We start from the raw sequence: 24,058 nt of genomic DNA, 5'->3' as shown, positions 1-24,058 counted from the left end.
CTATCGTTTTTCTTTTTCTTAAATTTAACGGAGGAGTACATCTATCTCTTTAGTAATCATTTGAAAACCAAATGATGCATTTACTTAACACTCATAGTAATTCATGTTTATGTACATCTTACATGTGTTTTGTTGAATAGCAGAAATGCACCAAACAACCCATCAGATATATTCATATGTATTAACTGATGTATTAGCTGATATATTCATATGTATTAACTGATATATTCATATGTATTAACTGATGTATTAGCTGATATATTCATATGTATTAACTGATATATTCATATGTATTAACTGATGTATTAGCTGATATATTCATATGTATTAACTGATGTATTAACTGATATATTCATATGTATTAACTGATATATTCATATGTATTAACTGGCTTTGGCAGTTTTCTATCACTCTGCAAAGTTCACTACTTGAAACCAAATTTTTCAATAATAAGCATTTCATTCATAAGTTCTTGTGAATACAAGACAAAAACTGTAACATTTACATAAATAAATATGAGGGGCATTCCAGAAGTAAGGCCTCTTTTTATTCTGCCCAAATGGGTCAGAGAGGATTACAAATTGCATTGTTATGATGATTGAACTTATGCATTAATGACCTGAGAATTTCATCTCTTTGTTGCAGATATTTATGGTGTGATACTTCAAGGAAGTAACCAATGTCATAGATTTGCATCAAAAGCAGAGATGCATCATTGAATTTCTGGCAAAAGCAGTGACAATATAGAAAAATAAATTCTCGAGCACAAAAAATCAGTCGTTTTAATGGTACCACTCCTGTCTTTGTAACTCTTCCACTTCAAAAGAAAGAGTTTAAAAGTTACTTTATGAATAACCCTCATATGACAAAGCACACTCTATACACTTATGCACACTCATGGAAAAAGTGCATTGAGAATGGTGGTGACTATGTAGAAAAATAGATATAAAAGGTCGCTCGTTGTAATGGTATCACCCTCTATATTTTAACTTTTTTAGTTAAAAAGAAAAAATAGGGGGCTTTACTTTTGGAATGACACTCTTATTAATAGTTTGGTAAAATTCATACAAATTCATTTATCTTTTACATAAGAAAGAAATGAAGAAAAAGAAGTTGACTAAGTGATGATGTGTAGTGAGAGGGAGCTCTTTTCAAAACAATATAAAGGCAATTTGGTGCCACAAGTGAGAAAGAGAGTAGGAAAAAGATAGGGAGTGAGGGTGAGAACAGTCACATACTCCCTCTCAATATGACCTTTTAGCTATATTATGGACTGTTTTAAAATACTTTTACAAATTAGACAGATGTATAAATCTTTAAGAATCTTTTATAAATACTATACATCATATTTTAAAGTAACTCGTTAAAAAAAATCCTTGCATTTATTCATTTATATGGAAGGGGGGATAACTCTTCTAATTATGAAATTTATAATACCTGATAAAACCTGTAGAAGTTTAAAATATAAGGACTATAATTCTGTCATTGTATAACAAGTTTTTGATTTGTTGATTTTTATTTTAATATTCACAATTGTTCCATGAAAATGAAATCAAATTTCTCTGCATTTGGATTGAAACATTTTTTCTTTCACTTCAATTTATTTGGCTTGCTTCAGAAACACTGGATTCTTTTATTTTCCATTTTTTATTTTTCAAATTGAAACAAAAATTTTAAAGATATTTATGTAAACATACAAAACATGTTTTATTTTTAATGACAAAATCTGGACATTTTTCTGTTTATTTATAAATTCATTCAGTTTTCCTTTTCAAGGTATAAAACTCCTTAAAATCTTGACTTTCTCCAAATAACAAGTAAGTATGTGTGAACCCCACCCACCCATCCACAATCAATATTTTTGGAACCATGTAAACAACTATTACTACTTTTTGTTTAATTTTAGAGAAGAATGTAATTTCAAATTTTTTTACAAAAGGTGAAATTCGAATTATCCAATTAATTATGAATTTTGGTTCACAGCTGCTATGGTTGTAATATGTGCTTATATTTAGTTTACTTTAGTTTTATGCAAAGTAGGCAAAAAAGAGTAAAATTTTGATTTTTGTGAAATTTTCTACAATAGGTAATAGACATTAATATACTTCAAACTTGGATTTGATCTATTAGAATAAAGTTGATATGTTAATTTTTTAAGGGATATAAAAGTGCCCAAAAAAAACTGTGGTTCAGTGAATTTGTTTTATTCATTTGGAGACAAGTTTGCTTTTAATTATTTATACATTTATCTTGTAAATATGAAAAATAAAACATGTTTCTTAAAAAAAGGAAATTCATTATGGTACCTAAGTTAGTGTTCAAACTTATGAAGCATGTAACTGTGAATGTAATAATTATGTTGAGCTAATTTGCACCTTATTTCCATGTTGCTTTCACCTCGTAATAATCTTTGTATTAAATTTTGCTTTGTAATAACCACTTTGCTTTTCATTGCTTCCCTTTTTCATGGCTCAGAGAATTTATATTAAAAATTGCATGAATCAATGTTGTTATAAACTATGTTATGTTGCTGAGTTCTTATTCATTTATTTGATTTTAAAATATTCATTTACTTTGTTAAATCAACATCATTAAATATTTAAAAATAAAATTCAATTCTATTTTTTTTAAAATGTGTAACAATATTCAAACAGTAACAATTAAAATCTTATAAAAAAAAATTGAATTCTATAATTTCATCAAATTGTTTAAGACTTTTGTTATTATCGATTTAAAATTAAAAATAGAACTATTTATCTAATGATTTTTTTAAATGCTTTAATTTTGGTTAAGCTAAATTTATCTTTCTTGTTCTGTTCAGCTTTTATATGTTTGTTTCAAAGATTTTATTTATTTATTGTATAAATTCTGTTTGTATGAAATATTGTATCCTAAATTGTGTATTTTTTTAAAAAAGATTCTAAGTTTGAGTGAAAACAAAAAGTAGTTTAAGATTTTTTTAAAGTGTTAACCTTCAGACACTAGTTCAGTCATTTTGAAAATAGAAGGTAACTCATAACTAATAATTATTGATGAATAGTTTAGAAATTGCTTGATAACAATGATGACAAACAATCGAGTTGAGATACTAAATTTGGCTTCACTTCATTATTCAAAAGTAGCAGTCAAAACTCAAAATTCAGTTTTGCCTCAACTGCAGACCACATGGCAGTCAGAATGATGGTTTACAATTCATGTCTGAAATTTGTTTTAAATTATGAATAATTGCTAACACAACAATAAGATTCTAATATCTTAATTTTTTAATATAATGCCAAGAATCATCAAACGTTTCTTAATGTTTAGATTTCATTGATTTTTTTTACTGCATTTTCACCCCAAAGCACAGTGCCATTTTGATGTAGGGGGCTATTATCTAGTTCATAATTTGTAGAGGTACTATGTAGAGAGTTGAGCAGCTAAATGTCTGTTTGCATTACACTTGAACTTCTGCATGTCAGTACAGTAAGGGAAGTAGGAATCCGGAAGGGAATTCCAAAGTCTAGCAGTCCTAGGGAAGAAGCTATTAGAGTCGGAGGCTTTTTTACATCGAGGGATTTCTACCGTGAAGGAGTGGGATTTTGTTGCTTGTCTGGTGTATTTCTATTGAGGGGGGCACAAGGGCTTGTAGTTCGTCAGAGCATCCACTATTAAAATACTTGTAAAACAGGCAGAGGGATGCAACGTTTCGTTGATGGGACAGCAGCTGAAGTCTAGCTGATAGTGCAGGACTTGGTAGGTTGATGACTCTCTTTTGAACTTCTAATCCTAACCCTAACCCTAACCCTAACTCTCTTTTGAACTTTGTCTAAAAGGGAGAGACTAGAAGATGCACTGGGCCAAATGTGACAACAATACTCCGTACATGTGTGAATGGTGGCCTTGTAGAGATACAGGATACTTTCAATCATAAGTAATTTTCTAGCATGGTAGAGAAAGCCCATCTTCCTTGCAGCAGCCTTGGCAATGCCCTCGATGTATCTGTTCCAACTCATGTTCCCTGTGAACGTTAAGCTGAGGAGTTTGAATACATTACTTTCAGGTAATGTACCTTTAGTCATAGCTGTTGGTGGTTGAGAAGGTCTCTTGTTATTATTAAAGAAAGCAAGCTTAGTCTTTGCAGCATTGAATGTGACCATCCATTTTTGTCCCCACTTCACTATAGTCTGGAGTTCTTCCTCTGGGGTTTCCACCATTGCTTTGGATATGTGTACATTTGTTTTCCCTCATGCCTGTTATTGAGCATGGTGTCATCAGCAAATATGCCCATCTCAGACAACTTTTTTCAGGGAAGTCATTTATGAATATCAGGAATAATAAAGGTCCAAGGGTCAACCGCTGAGGTACATTTGCATTTATATCATTGTTTTGACGTACAACTATCAAGGACAACCTGGATTTTTCTGTTATTTAAGAAGAATTTAATTATGTTAAATATTCGTTCAGTAATACCATAGAATTTGATCTTCATGAGAAAACCATCGTACCAAACCCTGTCAAAGGCCTTAGATATATCTAGGGTTATGGCCCTAGCCTCCCCTGCTTTATCCAGTGCATGGTATATACATTCAGAGATTACAGTTAGGCTATCTGCTTGCCTAAACCTATACTGTTGGTCGGACAGAAGTTTAGCAGCTGTGAGGTGGTGAACTAGAGCTTGATTAATTATGAACTCAAATATTTTGGCAAAAAGAGGGAGGAGGCTAATGGGGCGATAATTTAATGGGTCAGTTCTCAGAAAAAAGCTATGTTGATGGAATCTACGTTTTGATTTAGGCACAGATAAAGAGTGGTGGAAATTACTGACAGTGGTTTTAGCTAGACGGGTGTTTATCATGAAGAATTGGCGAGGGGGGGACCAGAGATTGGAGCTCGGACGAGCATTTCTCATGGAAATAACGATAAAACAGACAGGCTCGCAATGTCTCTTCTGTGAGAGAGAGGTTGCAGGGAAGAGAAGAGAGCATCCCCCACTAAGCCACGGAGTCTATTTTGTACTTTATCAAGGCAGGATAGGCTGTTTTTTGAAGCTCCAGCCCAGATGTGGTAGCAGTACTCCATCTTTGGACGTACTTGGCTTTTATAGAGATAGAAAATTGCATCAGTAGTGAGATATCTTCTGGAGCAGTAGAAGGATCCTACCATTTTCCCAGCGGCCTGGGCAACAGACTTTATATATGTGTTCCATTTCAGATCTGAAGTAAGTACCCAGGAGCTTGTCAAAACATGAAGCCTCCCCAAGACGAGAACCATCCATTTCAATTGATGCTAGATGAGGAACAGAGCGTTGATGATGTAAAGTTAGGAGCTTGGTTTTAGATGCATTAAAAGTAACCAGCCATCTCTTCCTCCACTGAACGACGCGCTCAAGATCAGAGGAGAGGGAATCAGAGAGAGCTTTGTCATTTACAGCCTTTGATGTGTTGCCGTAGATGGTCGTGTCATCAGCATAGATGTCAACGAATGAATTTAGTATGTGTTTTAGGAGATCATTGATGTAGATCAAGAAGAGAGTTTGGCCCAGGATGGACCCCTGGGGGACTCCAGCATTAATACTGTGGGCCTCAGATTTCTGCCCATCAACCATTACTCTTATGAGCCTATTAGAGAGAAATGATTTAATGATTGAGAAAACATTTCCAGTTATACCGTAGCTGGAAATCTTGTGAAGTAGGCCTTTATGCCAAACCTTATCGAAGGCCTTTGATATATCAAGAGCAATTGCCCTAGAAAGGAAGCCTTTGTCAAGAGATTCACTAATTCTATGGGATATAACTGTTAGCACATCAGCTGTAGATCTAGCAGAATGGAAACCATATTGCATGTCACTAAGGAGGTTATTTCTGCTGAGGTGGTTGACTACTTCTTTATTTAATATGGATTCCAGTAACTTACTCATGAGACTTATTGGTCTGTACTGAGAGGGGGATGATTTATCAGCTGAGTTCTTAAATACAGGGCATACTGACGAGGTTTTCCAGGGTGTTGGAAAGCACTTCTCCTTAAGGAAACACTTAAACAGTTTTGTAAGTATGGGGGCAAGTTCTGGTTGGAGCTTTTTTAACACTATAATTGGAATGCCGTCTGGGCCAGTTGCTTTACTGGAATCAAGGTTCTTAATTAGTTTGGCGACCTCATGCACAGATATTTGTATGTTGGATAGGGTGTTGTCTTTTGTAGGAGGAAATACAGGGAGTTGATGTCCTTCGTTGCAGAGGGTAGAGTTAGCTGCAAAGTTCTTGGCCAATAGTTTGGCCTTGTCTGATGCTGATGAGATGACCTCAGGTCCATTGATGATGGTTGGGATGGAACGCACGCTTCTGTTCAGGATCCTGTTTGCTATTTGCCAAAACTGGTTAGGACCAAGCCGCTGCTCAACTACTTTGGATTTGACGGACTGAGCATATAGCTGTCTTGCATTTTTTATTACTCTTTTACAGTGGTTGCTGGCAGTCCTGAAGGCAGCTTTAGTCTCAGTACATCTATTACGTTGGTAGCTATGGAAAAAGTGATTTCTGTGCGCAATGGCAGCGGCACATTCTGTGGTGAACCATGGCTGACTGTTGAAGTTGGAGTATCCTTTAATTATGAACTCATCTAGGGAAGTGGTCGGCCCTATTCCAGTTTTGCTTAGAAAGAGTAAGTCCGGTTTTGTCTCCTGTAATTGTGTTTCAACCTCTGGAAGGTTGGAACGTAGACCCCTGATGTTGGAGAAGGAGACATGGTAGTAGGGGTCTGCATTGGAGAATGGGGTTCTAGGTTTATTCGTGTTTTTTTTTTTTGTTTTTTTTAGATATTTCATGTTGAGTTTTTGGGGTTTGTAGAACAGGTCGACAGACTTGGCTAGAGTAGGACAGAGAGGGAAAGTAAGAGAGAGAGAGAAAGAAAGGATTTTTTTTTTTTTTTTTTTGTAGCACATAAGGTAAAGCCGTAACAATTAACCACTAGTATGGCATCGAGAGGCCCCACCAGAAACTTCTGCATGGTCCAGAATCCATTCACCAAATGGCAATACAGCAGCCCCAGTACTTTACACCTGCTGATAGGACAGCCTCCTTAGTGGTTAACCAAGGACTATCAGGCAGATAACGTCAGCCCAGATGAAACGCTTACCTCCAGCACCCTTACTAGTGACATGGCCACAAGGATAGACATAGAAACAGAAAAATTTCCGACATCTCAGGCTACTGTTCACAAAGTATTACTGACCTGGAAAGCAGCTTTTTCTTCACCCTTTGTCAGAAAAATCACTCATTGGAAATGAGGACTGAGGGACAAAAAAGGAGAAGCGAGAGTTACTGGAGCTGCCGATAACACAACCACAGTGTATTATCTACTCTCCATTTAAAATAAAAAGAAAACAATAAATAAATAGAGAAAAATAAAATAAAAATGTAAGGACTTATTAATATCTACTTCATATAAGTCCGTTACTCCGTTCTCAGTTTAGGAGAATATTTGAAAATAATCTTCCCTCACATAATTATGCGTAAATATATATTTTTTTCTTTTTGGCTTTATCGATAGAGAATGATTTGAGCATTCGAGCTTTACCTTTATACGATACCGTAATGGAACTTTCAATTTGTGAGGTTGGATTTTTTTTTTTGTATTAATTTACTTTGGAAGAACCCTTTTAAAAGCTGGTTAAGAGTAGAGCAATTTGGCTCGGGTACTAAGTCTAGACTGGTTAAGAAATAATGCATACTGCTGAGAAAAAGCATTTTCCAGTGTTTAGTTAATAGTGCAGAATACAATTTGGAATGTTCTATCATCTGTAGAGGGAGACAACTCTTGTTTATTAAGAGATTTGTTCATTTTTCATCTTATAATTTAGGATATTCGATGCACCAATATTTTTTTATTAAGTCAAAACATTAACAAATGAAAGCTGCGTCAAATTTTTTTTTAATATAATTGAGAACATTAATAATACAAAATGTAGTCTTTACACGAAAATCGTTTCTGTTTTCATATAATTTACGGCACTAAAACCAACGAACCAATGATATTTTCATTAGATGAAAACATTTTTAAAAAAAAGAAGCTGCGGCAACTTTTTTCTAGGATTTTTATGACTATTTTTTTTCATATTGAAAAGTAAATGCTATTGTAAGGTTTTTAAAACATTAGTCTTTAACCTTAAACGGTGGAAGCCAAGTTTAGCGTTACAAATTCCAGAGAATTACTTGAGGATGGGCACTATTGCCAAATAAATTATTTGGTGCTAAATAGTATTTTTTGTTTAAAAAATTAACCATTGTAAGCGTAGAACAAAATATTGAAGACGGTCATTTTGTTTAACTTATCGCATCATTGAAAAATAAAAATGTCAGTCTCTCCTTCTTCATAAAGTGATCCTTTAATCTGATTGGTCCATTTTTTTTTCTTCGAGAGTGACCTGCCCTTCATTTTTGTATTCAATGTTCAATAATATCTCGCTTTTCCGAAAAGTATTTTTTAAATTCTTTAAATTTGACGCACCTTTTGTTTTGTTTTTTTTTTTCGTTTTGTATATAGTCAATTTTCTTTTTTTGGAGGGAGGGTATTTTCCCTTTTTTTAATTTATTTTACATTTGAACGAAATAAAATAAAATAAAACAAAAACATTTATTTTACATTTGTACAGAATAGAATAAAAGTATTTTCCATTTATATATATTTTTATAATATTCCGCAGCATCCTGCCATTTTATTTCTTCGCGAGTGACCTGCCCTTAATTTTTTCCTTCAATGTTCAATAATATTCCGCTTTTCTCGAAATTTATTTTACCTTTTTCTTTCAATTTGACGAAACTTGTTTTTATTATTTTTTCCCCGTTTTGTATATAGTCAATTTGACTTGTCCTTTGATTTTTTTCTTCGTCTGTTAGCCAGTTTTCGCAAAAAAATGGCTTCTGTTGGTCGACCAAAAAACTCTTCATCAATTGTGAATTATGACACCGAAATTCTGGATGTGGATTTTGTTTCTAATGAGAAAATTACATTGCTTGATCATCCCACGAATAACATTTCAAGTATGAGATGGCTTGCAAGGCGACGCTTTATAAAAAATAAAATTGACTGTGATATTTGCCACAATCCTTGCACACTGGTCAAATATACGCAAGGACTTGATGAGTATAGGTAGATAGGCAGGAAAGACAAATTTAACAGATCTCTAGGGAAAATTCATTTTTCAGTGTAAGTTATCTGCATCTTCATATTATTATACGAATAATATATATGTGGGCAATGGACTATTCCCAGGACATTGTCTTGGGAAGCTGATGTAAGTAATAACTCAACCGTGGACTGGTGCAATTTCTTGCAGGAAATTTGCAAGCAGCACCTGGAGGAAAACCCTCAGCAACTCTAAGGTATGGAAGAAGGCATCTCAATAGATGTGGAAATCGATGAAAGCTTTTTCTTTCATCGCAAGTATCACCGAGGCACTTGGAGAGAAGGGCACTGGGTGTTTGGTGCAATAGAGAGAGGTACCAGGAAGCGCTGCTTGATAGAGGTACCTGATCGGAAGAGGGAAACCTAATCCCAATTATTAGGCAGTGGATTCTACCTGGGAGTAGAATCATTTCAGATGGGTGGGCTGCATATGCATATCTGAAATCGACAATGGCATATATGAACATGACATGAGAGACATTTTGTAGACCTCAATGATGATTAAATTCACATGCAACTAATTGAAAACATGTGGATGAGAGCAAAAAAAAAAGTTGAGACGCCAGTGTGGTACTTCTGTAAGTCTCTTTCAGTCATATATGTCAGAGTTTCTGTGACAGCAGAGGTTTAAAGAAAACCGATTTGGCAGATGCTGCGAAATATTGAATGTTATGTTATTTAATTTTTTCGTTTGTTTTATTTTATTTCATTCCGTTCAAATGTAAAATAAATGTATTTTATTCCATTCAAATGTAAAATGAATTTATTTTATTCTGTTAAAATGTAAAATAAATGTATTTTTTTTCCGTTCAAATATAAAATAAATTTATTTTATTCCGTTCAAATGTAAAATAAATTTATTTTGTTCCGTTCAAATGTAAAATAAATTTATTTTATTCCGTTCAAATGTAAAATAAATTTATTTTATTCCGTTCAAATGTAAAATAAATTTATTTTGTTCCCTTCAAATGTAAAATAAATTTATTTTATTCCGTTCAAATATAAAATGAATTTATTTTATTCTGTTCAAATGTAAAATAAATTTATTTTATTCCGTTCAAATGTAAAATAAATTTATTTTGTTCCGTTCAAATGTAAAATAAATTTATTTTATTCCGTTCAAATATAAAATAAATTTATTTTATTCCGTTCAAATGTAAAATAAATTTATTTTATTCCGTTCAAATATAAAATGAATTTATTTTATTCTGTTCAAATGTAAAATAAATTTATTTTATTCTGTTCAAATGTAAAATAAATTTATTTTATTCTGTTCAAATGTAAAATAAATTTATTTTGTTCCGTTCAAATGTAAAATAAATTTATTTCATTCCGTTCAAATATAAAATAAATTTATTTCATTCCGTTCAAATGTAAAATAAATGTATTTTATTCCATTCAAATGTAAAATGAATTTATTTTATTCTGTTAAAATGTAAAATAAATGTATTTTTTTCCGTTCAAATATAAAATAAATTTATTTTATTCCGTTCAAATGTAAAATAAATTTATTTTGTTCCGTTCAAATGTAAAATAAATTTATTTTATTCTGTTCAAATGTAAAATAAATTTATTTTATTCCGTTCAAATATAAAATAAATTTATTTTGTTCCCTTCAAATGTAAAATAAATTTATTTTATTCTGTTCAAATATAAAATAAATTTATTTTATTCCATTCAATTGTAAAATGAATTTATTTTATTCTGTTAAAATGTAAAATAAATGTATTTTTTTCCGTTCAAATATAAAATAAATTTATTTTATTCTGTTCAAATGTAAAATAAATTTATTTTATTCTGTTCAAATGTAAAATAAATTTATTTTATTCCGTTCAAATGTAAAATAAATTTATTTTATTCTGTTCAAATGTAAAATAAATTTATTTTATTCCGTTCAAATGTAAAATGAATTTATTTTATTCCGTTCAAATATAAAATAAATTTATTTTATTCTGTTCAAATGTAAAATAAATTTATTTTATTCTGTTCAAATGTAAAATAAATTTATTTTATTCTGTTCAAATGTAAAATAAATTTATTTTATTCTGTTCAAATGTAAAATAAATTTATTTTGTTCCATTCAAATGTAAAATAAATTTATTTTGTTCCCTTCAAATGTAAAATAAATTTATTTTATTCTGTTCAAATATAAAATAAATTTATTTTGTTTCGTACAAATGTTATTTTGTTCCAATCTTGTTTCATAATGTTTTCGTTTATTTTATTATATTTTATTCCGTTCAAATGTAAAATAAATTAAAAGAAAGGTCCCCCCCTTCCCACAAAAGAAAATGTACTATATACAAAACAGAAAAAAAAAACAAGTTGCGTCAAATTTAAAGAACAAGGTAAACTACTTTTCCGAAAAGCAAAATATTATTGAACATTGAAGACAAAAATCCAAGAGCAGTTCACTCTCGAAGAAAAAAAAATGGACCAATCAGATTAAAGAATCACTTTATGAAGAAAGAGAGGCCGACATTTTTATTTTTCAATTTACACGATGGCGATAAGGTAAACAGAATGACTGGCTTCAATATTTTGTTCTACACTTACAATGGTTATTTTTTAAACAAAAAATACTATTTAGCGCAAAATAATTTGTTTGGCAATAGTGCCCATCCTCAAATAATACTCTGGAATTTGTAACGCTAAACTTGGATTACCAAGTATAAAACTCTTTAATAAAACAACAAGGATGAAACTTAAAGCTGCTGCGATTTTTTTTTTTGTTTACTGTAACGCAACTTATAATATTAATAACACCAACATCTAGTTTTTAACATTACAAAAAATGAAAATGCGCTGATAGTTGTACAGGAATTGTTATTTTTATTTAAAAAAAAAAATGAAAAAAAAACAAAAATGCGATTTATTATTTATTAGCCTGGGTGCCCGACATACCGTGGCAAAAAAAAAAAAAAAAAAAATGGTAGTGGGCAGGCAGGCCATACCGCAAAGGAGAAGAAGAACGTGAAAAAAAATGTGATGTCTTTGCCGTTGCATCCATCGCCAAACAGAAGTGGCAACTTTTTGTTAAGGCTAGTCAATCGAAAAGAGGAAATGACTTTCGAAAATATCGGCGAAAAAAGCGACCCCTCCTTGTAAAAAAGCGCCCAGTTTGAAAATGAAGGAATTAATGCTTTTAGCCGATTTTTCAATATTTGTTGTGCAAAGGGTCGAGCTTCAAAACGATACCAATTTCGTGAAAATCCGTCGCCTCTATCGAAAGTTTAAGGCAGACATACAAACATACATTTAAACAGACAGGTGAGATTCATATTATAGAAGTTAAAAACTAGATGTTAGTGTTATTATTATAAGCTTTGTTCAGGAAAAAAAAAATGTTGCGGCCTTTTTTTTTAATATTTTTACTTTTGTTTTAAAAAGTTTTATTTGAAAAAAATTATAGTTTCCTATCATCGCATTTAATGTCTTAGAAAGTCCTAAAAAATGTAGAAAAAAGTTTTTTTTAAATGTTTTCATCTCATTGGTTAATTGGTTTTAGCATCAGAAATTATGACATGAAAACAAACGATTCTCTTAATAGTTGCGTAAAGACTACATTTTGTATTGTTACTGTTATCAACTTTGTTACATTATAAAAATTTCTTGCAGCTTTCTTTTTGTTAATGTTTTGATTTAATAAAAAAATATTGGTGCATCGAGTGACCTAAATTATAAGATAAAAAAAAAAATCGACGAATCTCTTATTAAATGAGAGTTGTCTCCCTCTACACAATGACAAATTGTAAAATAGCACCATTTTTTTTTTTTTTTTTTTGTGGGTGAAAAGATACGTCCTTTTACCAATATTCTAATCATAGTCATTTTGTTTTCCTAATTTTGCATATGAATTACAAAATATCTGATATTTTCTCAAAACCTCTGGCCTTGAGGGAGGGGAAATTTAAACTTGCTATGGTTTCAAATGATCAAGATGCTGGAGATATTCATAATTGTACCCTATTTCCAAAAGAGGGGAGATATAACATATGAAAAATATTTATAAGTAAGTCTCCCCTTGCTGTTATTTCAGATCATTTGAAACCATAGCAGCAAGTTTTAGTCTTCCCTCCATCAAAGCCAGAGGTTTTTGGAAATATATATTAGTCCTCGCGCGAAAGCGCAGTTCACAAAATGTTTTAAATAATAATAACAATAACAAATTCTTTCGCTAGCGAGGGCTACTATTGAGCGTAACCAGTTATACACTCCTTTTGAAATTTTCATCTCTATTTTTCTCGTTATCTACTGAATATTTTTAATGAAACCTATATGAAATATGTTCCTTATTAAATTGTAAAGATTTTCTATTCTGAAAGAAGTTAATCTAAATTCTAAAATTTAATCTAAAAAAGTTATTTTAAAGTTTTTAAAAAAATTCAGATTTTCTCATTATTCAGACATGTATAACAAAGAGAGAGTTGCAAAAAAAGAGTGGTGGTGTGAGGAGAATTACAAACTGAAACAGAGAGAATATTCTGACCTGTAATAATACAAAGAGGGGGTTGCAAAAATGAGCTGTAGTGTGAGGAGAAATACAATCTGAAATAGAGAGTAGGAGAGTTTTTATGAATACATACAAAACCACATTCATCTTTTTTAAATCCAAATTAATTAATTAATTAAAACATAATCTTAAAAAGATACGATACAAGTTAGAAAAGCATTTCATCCAAGGCATGAAAATTGTTAAACAAAATGTTTTTACTATGGGCTTTAAAAATAAAGGTACAAGATTCAATTTGAAATTTATTTATCTTCAAAGTGCACTTTTATACATTTTACAAAGTAAGGAATTAAATTTTTATACCTTACTTTGTAAAATTTATAGAAAGTACACTTTGAAGATAAATAAATTTCAAATTGAATCTTGTACCTTTATTTTTAAAACCTATAGTAAAAACATTTTGTTTAACAATTTTCATGCCTTGGATGAAATGCTTTTCTAACTTGTATATATATGTGTTTGTATATGTCTCCTTGTAACGCTTTATGTGGAAAATGAAATGTATATTTTGTAAGACAAGCATTAATGTTCTCATATAATCTATATTTTTAAAAGAAAATTAAGTTCAAGGACTATAACTTTAGTTTATGATAAGAAGATAAAACCATTAATGAAATATTTTGTAAAATTTTAGCGTTCGAAATAAGCAACATACTAGTAAATATTGCAGGATAAATTATGGCTTATATCTTATACTCCAGTGCAATGCAAAATTTTGGGGTATAATCAATAATTTATAATCAATTTCCTTTTTATGACAGGCTAAAACTAAAGTAAAAACAATTTCTGGATTTTGTTAGTTATTTTTGTTTTATGTATTTGATCAATTATTAATTTTTCCTGTAACAAATGGATAAAGATTTTTTTATTTTTATTTTTTACTGCAGTAAGATTATTAAAAAACCTGTAACATATTTGTTGATTTTGAACTTTGAAGTTTTATTACTAAACTTTGTTATCATTAATTTTATATTCTACTGAATACAAAATGTTGCTCTAAAGCAAGATTTAAATCAATCTGCATTCAAATTAATCTGCAAATTTTGGACATCAAATTTTCATCAGCAAAAAATGGTCAATATTGGTAAGTTCTTGTTTTCAATTCAGTTCAGTTAAAATTCCTTTAATGGAGCAAAAGGAAAGAGCTTTTTCTTTGCATTATTAAATGTAATGTCTGTTAATGACGTTAGAAGATTGGATTTGGCATGAAATTTGATGCTGAGAAAGAATAAGCAATTTAAAATGATTCTTTACTTTTCAGAATTAATTCTCTTGGACCAGCATATTTTCATAATGATGATGGCGGTTCACTTGGTACGTAAGATTAATTTCTAATTAATGTATTGAATAATTTTATTTATTTTTTTTTTACAGGAAAGAATTTTCTTTTTCAATTCCCAAAAAATATTTTAAATAGGGCATTCCGAATTACATTTGGCATAGTTTATTCTTTTGTTGTGAATTTTTACATAAATTCTTCCACAATTAAAATTAAGAAACTAAGAGATATATCTTGTAATAAGTGTTCTGCCTAATATCAAAGTATCACTCTCGGAAGCATAGTACATGTGAAAACTTTGAAAGTATCATTCACATGAATATAAAAATGTAAGAGTAAAATCTGATGGTATGTGCAGAAATAATCAAATGGAAAAGTGGACAAATCACAATTGTTTTATAGACAATAAAAAAAACAAAAACACATAAGTGTTTCTTTCATTAACAAAAGCTTCTTAAGAGTGAAAAAAGATGGTATATTTGATATCTTTTATTCAAGGGATGCATTATAGAAAAGAGGAAATAGAAAGATTGGTGGCAGGGGTTGAAAAAAAAGATGGTCGGATAAAATGTATGGAGATGGTAATTTTCTGAATTATAGAATTTGAGTGGTGGCCCCAGCATAGCAGGAGGAGGTTAGTGAACAGTTACGGAATAGACAAAAATATGCTATAGTCAATATAATTTATGTCTGTATATTTCCGGTTTTGGAAGAAAACTGTAAACATTCCTATATGACTAGTGTGGAAATAGGTCGAAAATGATTAGTAAGGTTAGTGTATGTGGAGGAAAAATGTATTTTAATCTGTCTCTAACGCCATATTATTGTTTCTAATGATTATTTTGTTCAAATTTGAAAATCTTATATCTTACCATATAATTGGGATTTTAGTTAGGATTGTTGCTTCAATAAGATGCCTTCCAAGTTCTGCATATTTTTTATTATTAAAACTTTTGAAAAGTCAAATTTGTGGTTACAATGAATCAGGAGCAAAAAGAGCATTTTTTATCGTAATTAAGTTTAATAGCTGTGTTCATATATCCTGCTAACCGATGTGTGCTTTAGCATTTTATATTAAAGGATAGTTATACTTGATGCTTATATTCAAATAAAGAGAGTTGATAATTAGTCTTTAGATATGCAAGTGCCATTGTTTTACTGTACAAATAAAAGAATACAAGTTTTTATATCAATGTCAAGGGTGAAAAGTTCATTCATATAATCTGTTAAGAGTTGAGCTATTATGTTGAATGTTGATGGTGGTAGTAAATCCAATTGGTGAAGAATCAATGCAGTCAAGATCTCGAGTGTTGAGTAATTCTTAAGAACAAAGAACTAAAGAATCAATGTAGTCCGGTTCAGTTGTTTCGAGACAGAGACTGGTAGCGAACTGATTTGCATCCAAAATTCAATATATTTATAATGAGGTTGGAGGCTTCTCATTGGTTGATTGTTCTAAACAGTTATAAATAAGATCATCTAAATGTTCGTAGTCGTACCCGCCATTATTATCAAAAACATTTAACCTTCCCTGTTTTTTTATATAATGAAAAAGTCCTTTCTAGCTCAATTTTGTTTTATAATGTAAAAATAAAAAAAAATTTTATTTTAAATTATATTTTTGGAATTCATCTTTATTCTCATTGGTCAAAAAAATATCAGTATATTGGTATAATGTGTGTAAAAAGCAGCCATTTTTAATCCAATTGTTTAAGATTTCTTTTAAATATATATATACAAATACATACAGATATGCATGTTGATTAAATATATATACATACAGATATATATGCTTTTTAAATATATATACAAATACATATATGTTTTTTAAATATATATACAAATACATATATACATGCTTTTTAAATATATATACAAATACATATATACATGTTTTTTAAATATATGTGCAAATAAATACCGATATAATCGCTTTTTAAATATATATATATATATATATATATATACGCTGAAGAGGAGTAGGGCTCCGAAACACGTGTGTCTGTAGATTACTGCTTTTAAAAATAATAAATAAAAAATATGTCCAAATAAAAAAATGGGCGACTTTCTAAGAAAAACACCAGATCTCCGAGGCGGAGACGTTAACCCTAATATCGTTTAAAAAAATCAACAACAAAAACTACACACATATATACACACACACACAAATACATACAGACATACACATTTTTCAAATATACATTCAATTTGGATTTTACACCGCAAAACGCTTCATATGGGGTTTTGTCTAATCTTTTATTGAAGGATCTATTTCTGATATAACCACTGGTAAGAGTGGTTAATGGTCTGGTAAGTCAGTTGTTCTAGTTAATATCGTCTGGATGCACTGGATGTTCCAATTCCTAGTGATAGTTTCAAATTTTAGCAGTCATTTATTTATATTTGTTATTGCTAATGTTTTAAAATAATTAAATTTTTTATTGCATTTTTAGAAAAATAAGATTTTAGCAAATAAAGTATTACATGGGTAGGGGGAGGGGGTATTGAATTTGATGTTCCGAATTCACAACAGCAAGATCGATAGACTGCTTCTCCAGCATCAAACGATCATAATTTAAAAAGAAAGTTGTATAAAATCTTTTGGAGGTAAAATTTTATAATTAAAATTTTTAAATGGGATATTAAAAGTCAAATTAAAATGGAATTTTTACTTGACTCTGAATGAAAAAAGCATATTTATTTCTTTACATTTAATTATTTTAGTGTTCAATTATTTATGTCAGTTTAAAATCGTGTAAATTATACTTAAAACAATTTATCTTTTGGTGCAAGTGAAACATTTCACTGATGGTGACTTACCACCACAATTTCAGCATAATGACATGTGGACGAGAAAATCTAACAATTACTTAATTATTTAATCTCTATATATAAAAGCGAAAATGTGTGTATGTATGTTCGCTTTTTGTGTATATCTATAAAAGGCTTTTTTCGTCGGCCTTCTCGCTCGGCTCGCTTTTCTTAAAACTGTTTATATCGCATCTAAATCATAATAACTACGACTTAACAGCAGGAGTCGCATGTGTATTTAATTTGCTCGACTTTTATCAGCTTGCTGCGTCTTCGAAAAGCGAATGATCTGGCTTGCAGCGCAAAACTAGGTCAGACATCACACCACTTCCTCACACCTGTTTAATTCGCTTTATAAACCTCCACTTAATGCACTTATCTGTTCCTCTCCCTCTTGGCCGAGATGGTTAGGTGTCTGGTTTTTCCCTCTTTCGTTTCCACCTTCGCATTAAGGCTTCGGGGTTCAATCCTACCTTACTACTAAAACTTTTTTTTTTACTCGGCCAATGTTTTTTTTAACACACACACCTCAAAACACCCGGGCAACGCCGGGTACCCCCCCCCGCTAGTAATATAATAAAATAAATAAAAAAACAACATTTCAGCATAATGATATGTGGACGAGAAAATCTAACAATTACTTAATTATTTAATAATATAATAAAATAACTTAAATTATTTTTTAAACCAAATGGTTTTTAAAATAATTTAAGTTATTTTATAAATATAATCAACTTTAACCAATAATTTTTTTTGCCTGTTTAATATATTTGAATTCCATATATTCATACGTTTTATTTTTTATTATAGCTGAAATAATATTTGAATTCCATATATTCATAGGTTTTATTTTTTATTATAATTTGAAATAATATTTGCGAAAAAAGAATTAAACAACTTATTTCTTAAAGTTTGAAAATCTTTTGTCTGCGTGGTATAGGTTCTGAAAATTTCAAATTCAGATAAAATATTTTCAAGTGAAAATCTAGATTATCTCACCATTTGCATATAAATCTGTCTTGCAAAATAATCCTGAATGGACACTAACCTACCAGATTATCCACAGAATACTATAGAATGGGCACTAACCTGCCAGATTATCAACAACAAAAAAATGCAAAGAAATTGAAGCTTTAATATTTTGACAAGATTATTTTGGAAACGTGCAGTTGGAAACGCACGGCTAACTTCAAATATTTTTTCTGCATACAGTTTTTTAAATTAATGTTTGCTGCAAGGCTAAAAATTAAAACCTGAACCAATAGCTATTACGTTACGCATACATATTCGTAATTCATTTGACTTTCAACTGGCAAATTCAATTTTTTTTAATTTTCACACTGTTGCACGGAGTTTCCCCCAGCTAAAACCCAAATGTAAAGTTTTGCATGGGTCCGAATACCCTATATATGAAGCTTCATGTCCATAGATCAAACACTGACAGAGGAGTTTGGTAGGCAAACTTTTTTAAACAAATATATATTTTGTGTTTACTATAACCTTTTCACACAAGTATAAATCATGCAGAATATCTGCATGAATATAATTACACATAATAGTTAACTGAAGATGATTATCCCATTAGAAAACTGAAAAGACTAATAGGGAATTAATTAAAATGAATGTTTAAAAGAATATGCAGATTAGTTTTGCAGATAAATACAATTCCACCACCCATATATAGCAAAGTTGTATTTTCTTTTGAAATGAATAGAAAAAAAGGTTTTTAATATTAAAAAAAAAGTTAAAGGAGTATAGGTATATGGAAATATGTTTTCATGTAATGGAGAGTTTGATTAAAGAAAATGGAAGGTTCTTTTTATAGACACTATCAATAGAAACTGCCGAATCAAATTGAGCCAGAATCACCCAATAAAACATACTGGATATTTTTAGAAGTCCCATACATAATCTTTCATGTTTATACCAGAAGAAATCTTGCTCTTCGTTTGCAAAACTTTTACAGTTCAAGACTACCTATTGGAAACTTTTAAAATTTAACATAGTTTTCAATTCCAAAGATTATGAACCCGGCGGAAGACTTTGATGGATGGAAATCAACATTCGAACTGTGGCAGGTTAAATTTTTGGATTTTTTACAAATCTAAAAACTACAGACACAACCTTAAAATCGAAACGATCCTGAATTTATTGAAAAGAACATAACTGTTTTTGTGGAATTGATACAGTGCATAGATGACAGAAGTTTATCTTTGATAATGTGAGAAGCCTTGAATGATGGTTGCAAAGCATGGAACATATTAAAAGAGCATTATTTATCAAAAGGAAAAACTAAAATTATTTCTTTATATACAGAACTGATATCTCTGAAATGTATGGAAGCTGAGACGATTACAGATAAAGGTCGAAACAGCAGCAAATTCATTAAAAATGTCTGACGAAATTATAGCAATAATCTCTTGATCTCTTGTGCCAAGAAGTTCCTGAGCTTGTATCATTAAGGAGAAAATGGCCTGCCCAACATCGTCATTTCTGTGATTTCAAGATCAGGGAGGAGTGTGGCAAGCATGTGCAGAAGTGCACAAGAATTGTGTGCCAGTGTCAGGCCTACTTGCAGCGAAAAGTGAACCCAGGAACTTTTTGATTGCAAATCAAAAGTCTACCATTAAGCTACATCCAGCCGACCCACAGCGGCGATTGAGTTTTGCCCAACGGCTATAAAAAAAAAAAAACAAGTAATAAGTTATTCAGGGGCAGTTGAAAAAGATTGCTCTGTGTTACTGCATTTGTGATCATGTTGAGTCAATTCAACGGTGTTGTTCGGGATTGTGTTGTGTCGATCAATGATTTAATAATGCAGGCCATTGTTAATACCATCCTCAGTCAAGATAAGACCATAAACACGGCTGTGTCTTCGTATATTTGTGAATGAAAGTGTGTTCTGCAACCCGTGTTAAGGAACATTTGGAGAAGTTTGGTCTGAAAAGTAAGACCCCCAGGACAGCTGAGACTGGGCTCACACATGTTTGGATTTTGTGTCCAGGACGGGCGTGGAAAATTGTTAGATTAAAACAAAGGGCAAATATTATGACAACTGGATGAGATGACCAAGTGTGAGACGCTCTTCAGACATTTGTTTGAGAGCAGCCTAGGACAATCCAGTGAAAGGTGACTGGTGTATCTGTGGAGATGTTACAGTGTGGGTGGATGCTAGTTCCATTGCCACTTGTTGTGGAAAGCAATGATTCCGTGACAGAAGATGCAAGTTGGCTTCGAGTAGTGCATGAGGACAAACTTGGCTGAGCTTGATGCTGTGCTGTGAGGTGTCAACCTTGCATTGCAGTGGAAAACCAAAACTATACATTTACGAACGAATTCTGCTTGTGTATATCGGTGGATAACTGACACATTGTCCAGACAGACAAGAGTGCATACCAAAGCAACCTTGGAAATGTTAATTAGACCTCTGGCTTCTGAATATGCATTGACAATCGATGTAGGACTCATTAAGTCTCACGATAATAGAGCTGACCAACTTACTTGGGTAATACAGCAATGGTTAAATGAGATCCGTAAAGTGACAGAACCCCGAGAACTTGTGTGTGCTGTGGCCACAAACATGTCTCAGATACAGACGATTCATCAGTCTAGTGGACATCCTGGTGTGAAAGGACATGGTACTTTAAGTTAGTCAACCTATTAATAACTGAAACTGAAGTGTGGTCGGTGGTTGGGGATTGCAAAAATATCCAAGTCCATAGATCCAGCCCCGGTGCATTGGAAACCAGGTAGGCTTGATGTCCCTGAAACCTGGAGCAGAGTTGCAATGGATATAACCCATTTTGGCACTGAGTTGTACTTGATGTTAGTAGACTGTGGCCCTAGCCGTTTTGCCATTTGGAAGCAGTTGCATGACAGGATGTCGAAATTTTATTTTTATTTATTTACCTCCCCTTCCTTTCCCCCTTCTAATTGGTGTATTTTCTTCTCTCTTTCTCCTCTTCTTTTCTACCCCTCTCTTGGTGAATCTGGTGCTACTAGTTCTGGCTGTGTCTCACGATATTCGATAAAAGGAAGGAGGAAAAAACACAACAGACTGGCAGAAGAAAAAGAAAACACCAGAGCGGTTAGGCTTTTGAAAACACCAGAGCGGTGTTGCGACCTTGGAATTACGACAGAGTAGTTTTGCGGCCTCTGCTTTACACCAGAGCGGTGTTGCGATCTTCAAACTAAAAGCACCAGAGCGGTTTTGCAAACTTTGATATGCCAAAAGAAAAAAAGCAAGTAAAAAGTATATTCATTAAAAGTGTTCTTTAAGAACCGTCAGAAGGACTGATTTGGCAGCCCAACCGAACTATACATTTCCTTCCTTTCCTATTTTTCTTTCTGATAAAATTCCCGTTACTCTGTCAAATCACGTGAATAATACTACATTTCTTATTTACTAGTAGTATTCCTACCCTGAATGGTTTTTTACATCGGTCTTACTAAGATTTATGTAAAGCCATTTTTTTTCTTTTTGAACCCAAAGTTTAGTTTCTCTAAATATTTTTCTATACGTAATTATTGCTAATTATTTTATCCAAATTCTATAAAAAGCATGTTCACCTGACTTTGGCTGTTTTATCCCTCTATTTTGGTTCTACATTCTGCCTTATTGAGTCACCATCTTGTTTTGTTCAGTTTCGGGTTATGGCAAACTTTTAAGACATTTGTCTTTAAAAAAAAAAAAAAGAGGTCTTTGTTTCTGATCTTTCCTGAACAGCTCGCTATTCCATCGTTTTCTCACTGTTCTGCTTAGATTTAGTTAGTTAACATGGCAACTGTTTCTGTGGACTTCTTGTTAAAGAAACTGAAGTATACCCGAGAGAAAATATTATTTATATTTGACTCTCTAGGAGATTCAAAGGAAATTGATGAATCCAGATATGTATTGTATAAGACCCAAGTAAATGAGCAATTGGCATCGGTGGACCTTCTTGAAGAGAAGTTGGCCAATGCCTACCTGGAAGAAAATATCCAGGATGAGATAGTGGAAGCTTTCAACAAAGAGAGCTCAATATTCAAATTACAGACTCTAGAGAAATTGGCAGGACTTTTTCCTATTAAGTTAAATGGTGACTCCTGTCTTAAGTCTTTAAAAAAGGACAAAGGTATTAATTTGACCCCAAAAATTGAATGTCCTAAATTCCATAAGGACAAATTAGCCTTCTTGAACTTTCATAGGGAGTTCTTGAACTGCGTTTCTAATTAGGATAACAACGCGTTGAAGCTGGTGGTATTAAAAAAAATCACTTATCGGGTTACGCGTCCCAACTGATAAAGCATCTTTCTGTATCGGATGAGAATTATTCTGTAGCTATAGATCTACTATGTAAAGAATTTCTAGATGAAAACTGTATAGTAGAGTCTATCTTCTCTTCCTGGTTAGACGTGGACTGTCTTTATGGCAGTGAAGAAATACTTGAATGATGTGAAAACTCAAATACGAGTTGAAAAATTCTTTTAAAATAGATTTCCTAGAGGATGGTTCTCCAGGGAATCGCTTGTTGAGCTTTATAATATTTAATAAGCTCCCTGCCTCATTTAAATCAGAGTTGATTCATAAATTGGATAATAATTATTACACAAATTTTGTACAAATTTGTACAAATTTTGGACAACAGTACCGATATCCTTAGAACCTTAGAGTTTTGCAGGAACGACTGTAGAAATCCTAAAGTAGTGAATTATGGAAGAAAATCTTTTCCCAAAATTAATCTTCCCTTGCAAAATAGAAAGCCCTCTACCTTGGAAAATTTTCACGTTAATGCGTCTAAAATTAAATATGATTGTTGTTTTTGTCGATCTAATAATCACAGGGTTTATATGTGCAAATCATATCCGACCTATGCCGACAAGATAAAAAGATGTACTAGTAATCTACATAGGAATAATGTCTGTCCTCTAAAAGAGAAGAAATCTGAGTTGTGTTGGTCATGTAATGGGCCTGGGCATGTCAGTTTTATGTGTCCTGGATCGATTAAACCAATCGTCTCTTCTGCTAACATCGTTAAGCAGTTGAAGAGTATAATCTATGTACGATGCAGTTCGCCACAGGAATGGTGACAAAAATCAATAGCCAACACTCGATTTCAGTTGATGGAACACCACACCACATAAAGGATGTGTGCCCAGCATGTCTACGTAAGTGTGTAATCAGTGACAAAATTACTTTGTCAGATGAAGAAAGCTCCTCAGAATATGATGCACTCAAGGATCCAGAGCAGGAAGAGTTTAATGATCTAACAGACAAAGGCACCACTGAGGAAATTCCTGAGCCTGTACTATTA

General features: G+C 31.8%; 1 protein-coding gene across 12 annotated transcripts in view; it reads left to right on the top strand.

Moving 5' to 3' along the window:
* LOC145255736 (extended synaptotagmin-1-like) overlaps positions 1 to 24,058 on the top strand; it is an 888,623-nt gene that overhangs the window by 630,571 nt on the left and 233,994 nt on the right. For all 12 annotated transcript variants that reach the window (XR_013863897.1, XM_080114367.1, XM_080114365.1 and 9 more), the window contains one exon: positions 14,937 to 14,989. Coding sequence is in view for 11 of the 12 variants with exons in the window: in XM_080114367.1 (XP_079970493.1) it covers positions 14,937 to 14,989 (53 nt within the window). In the remaining variant the exon portion in view is untranslated. The remainder of the gene's footprint in view (positions 1 to 14,936; positions 14,990 to 24,058) is intronic.

Source organism: Euprymna scolopes, chromosome 31 (genome assembly GCF_053919585.1).
Source record: "Euprymna scolopes isolate OS-2025 chromosome 31, ASM5391958v1, whole genome shotgun sequence".
NCBI lineage: Eukaryota > Metazoa > Mollusca > Cephalopoda > Sepiida > Sepiolidae > Euprymna > Euprymna scolopes.
The sequence above is the reverse complement of the archived record's forward strand: the minus strand, read 5'-3'. Positions and strand labels throughout refer to the sequence as shown.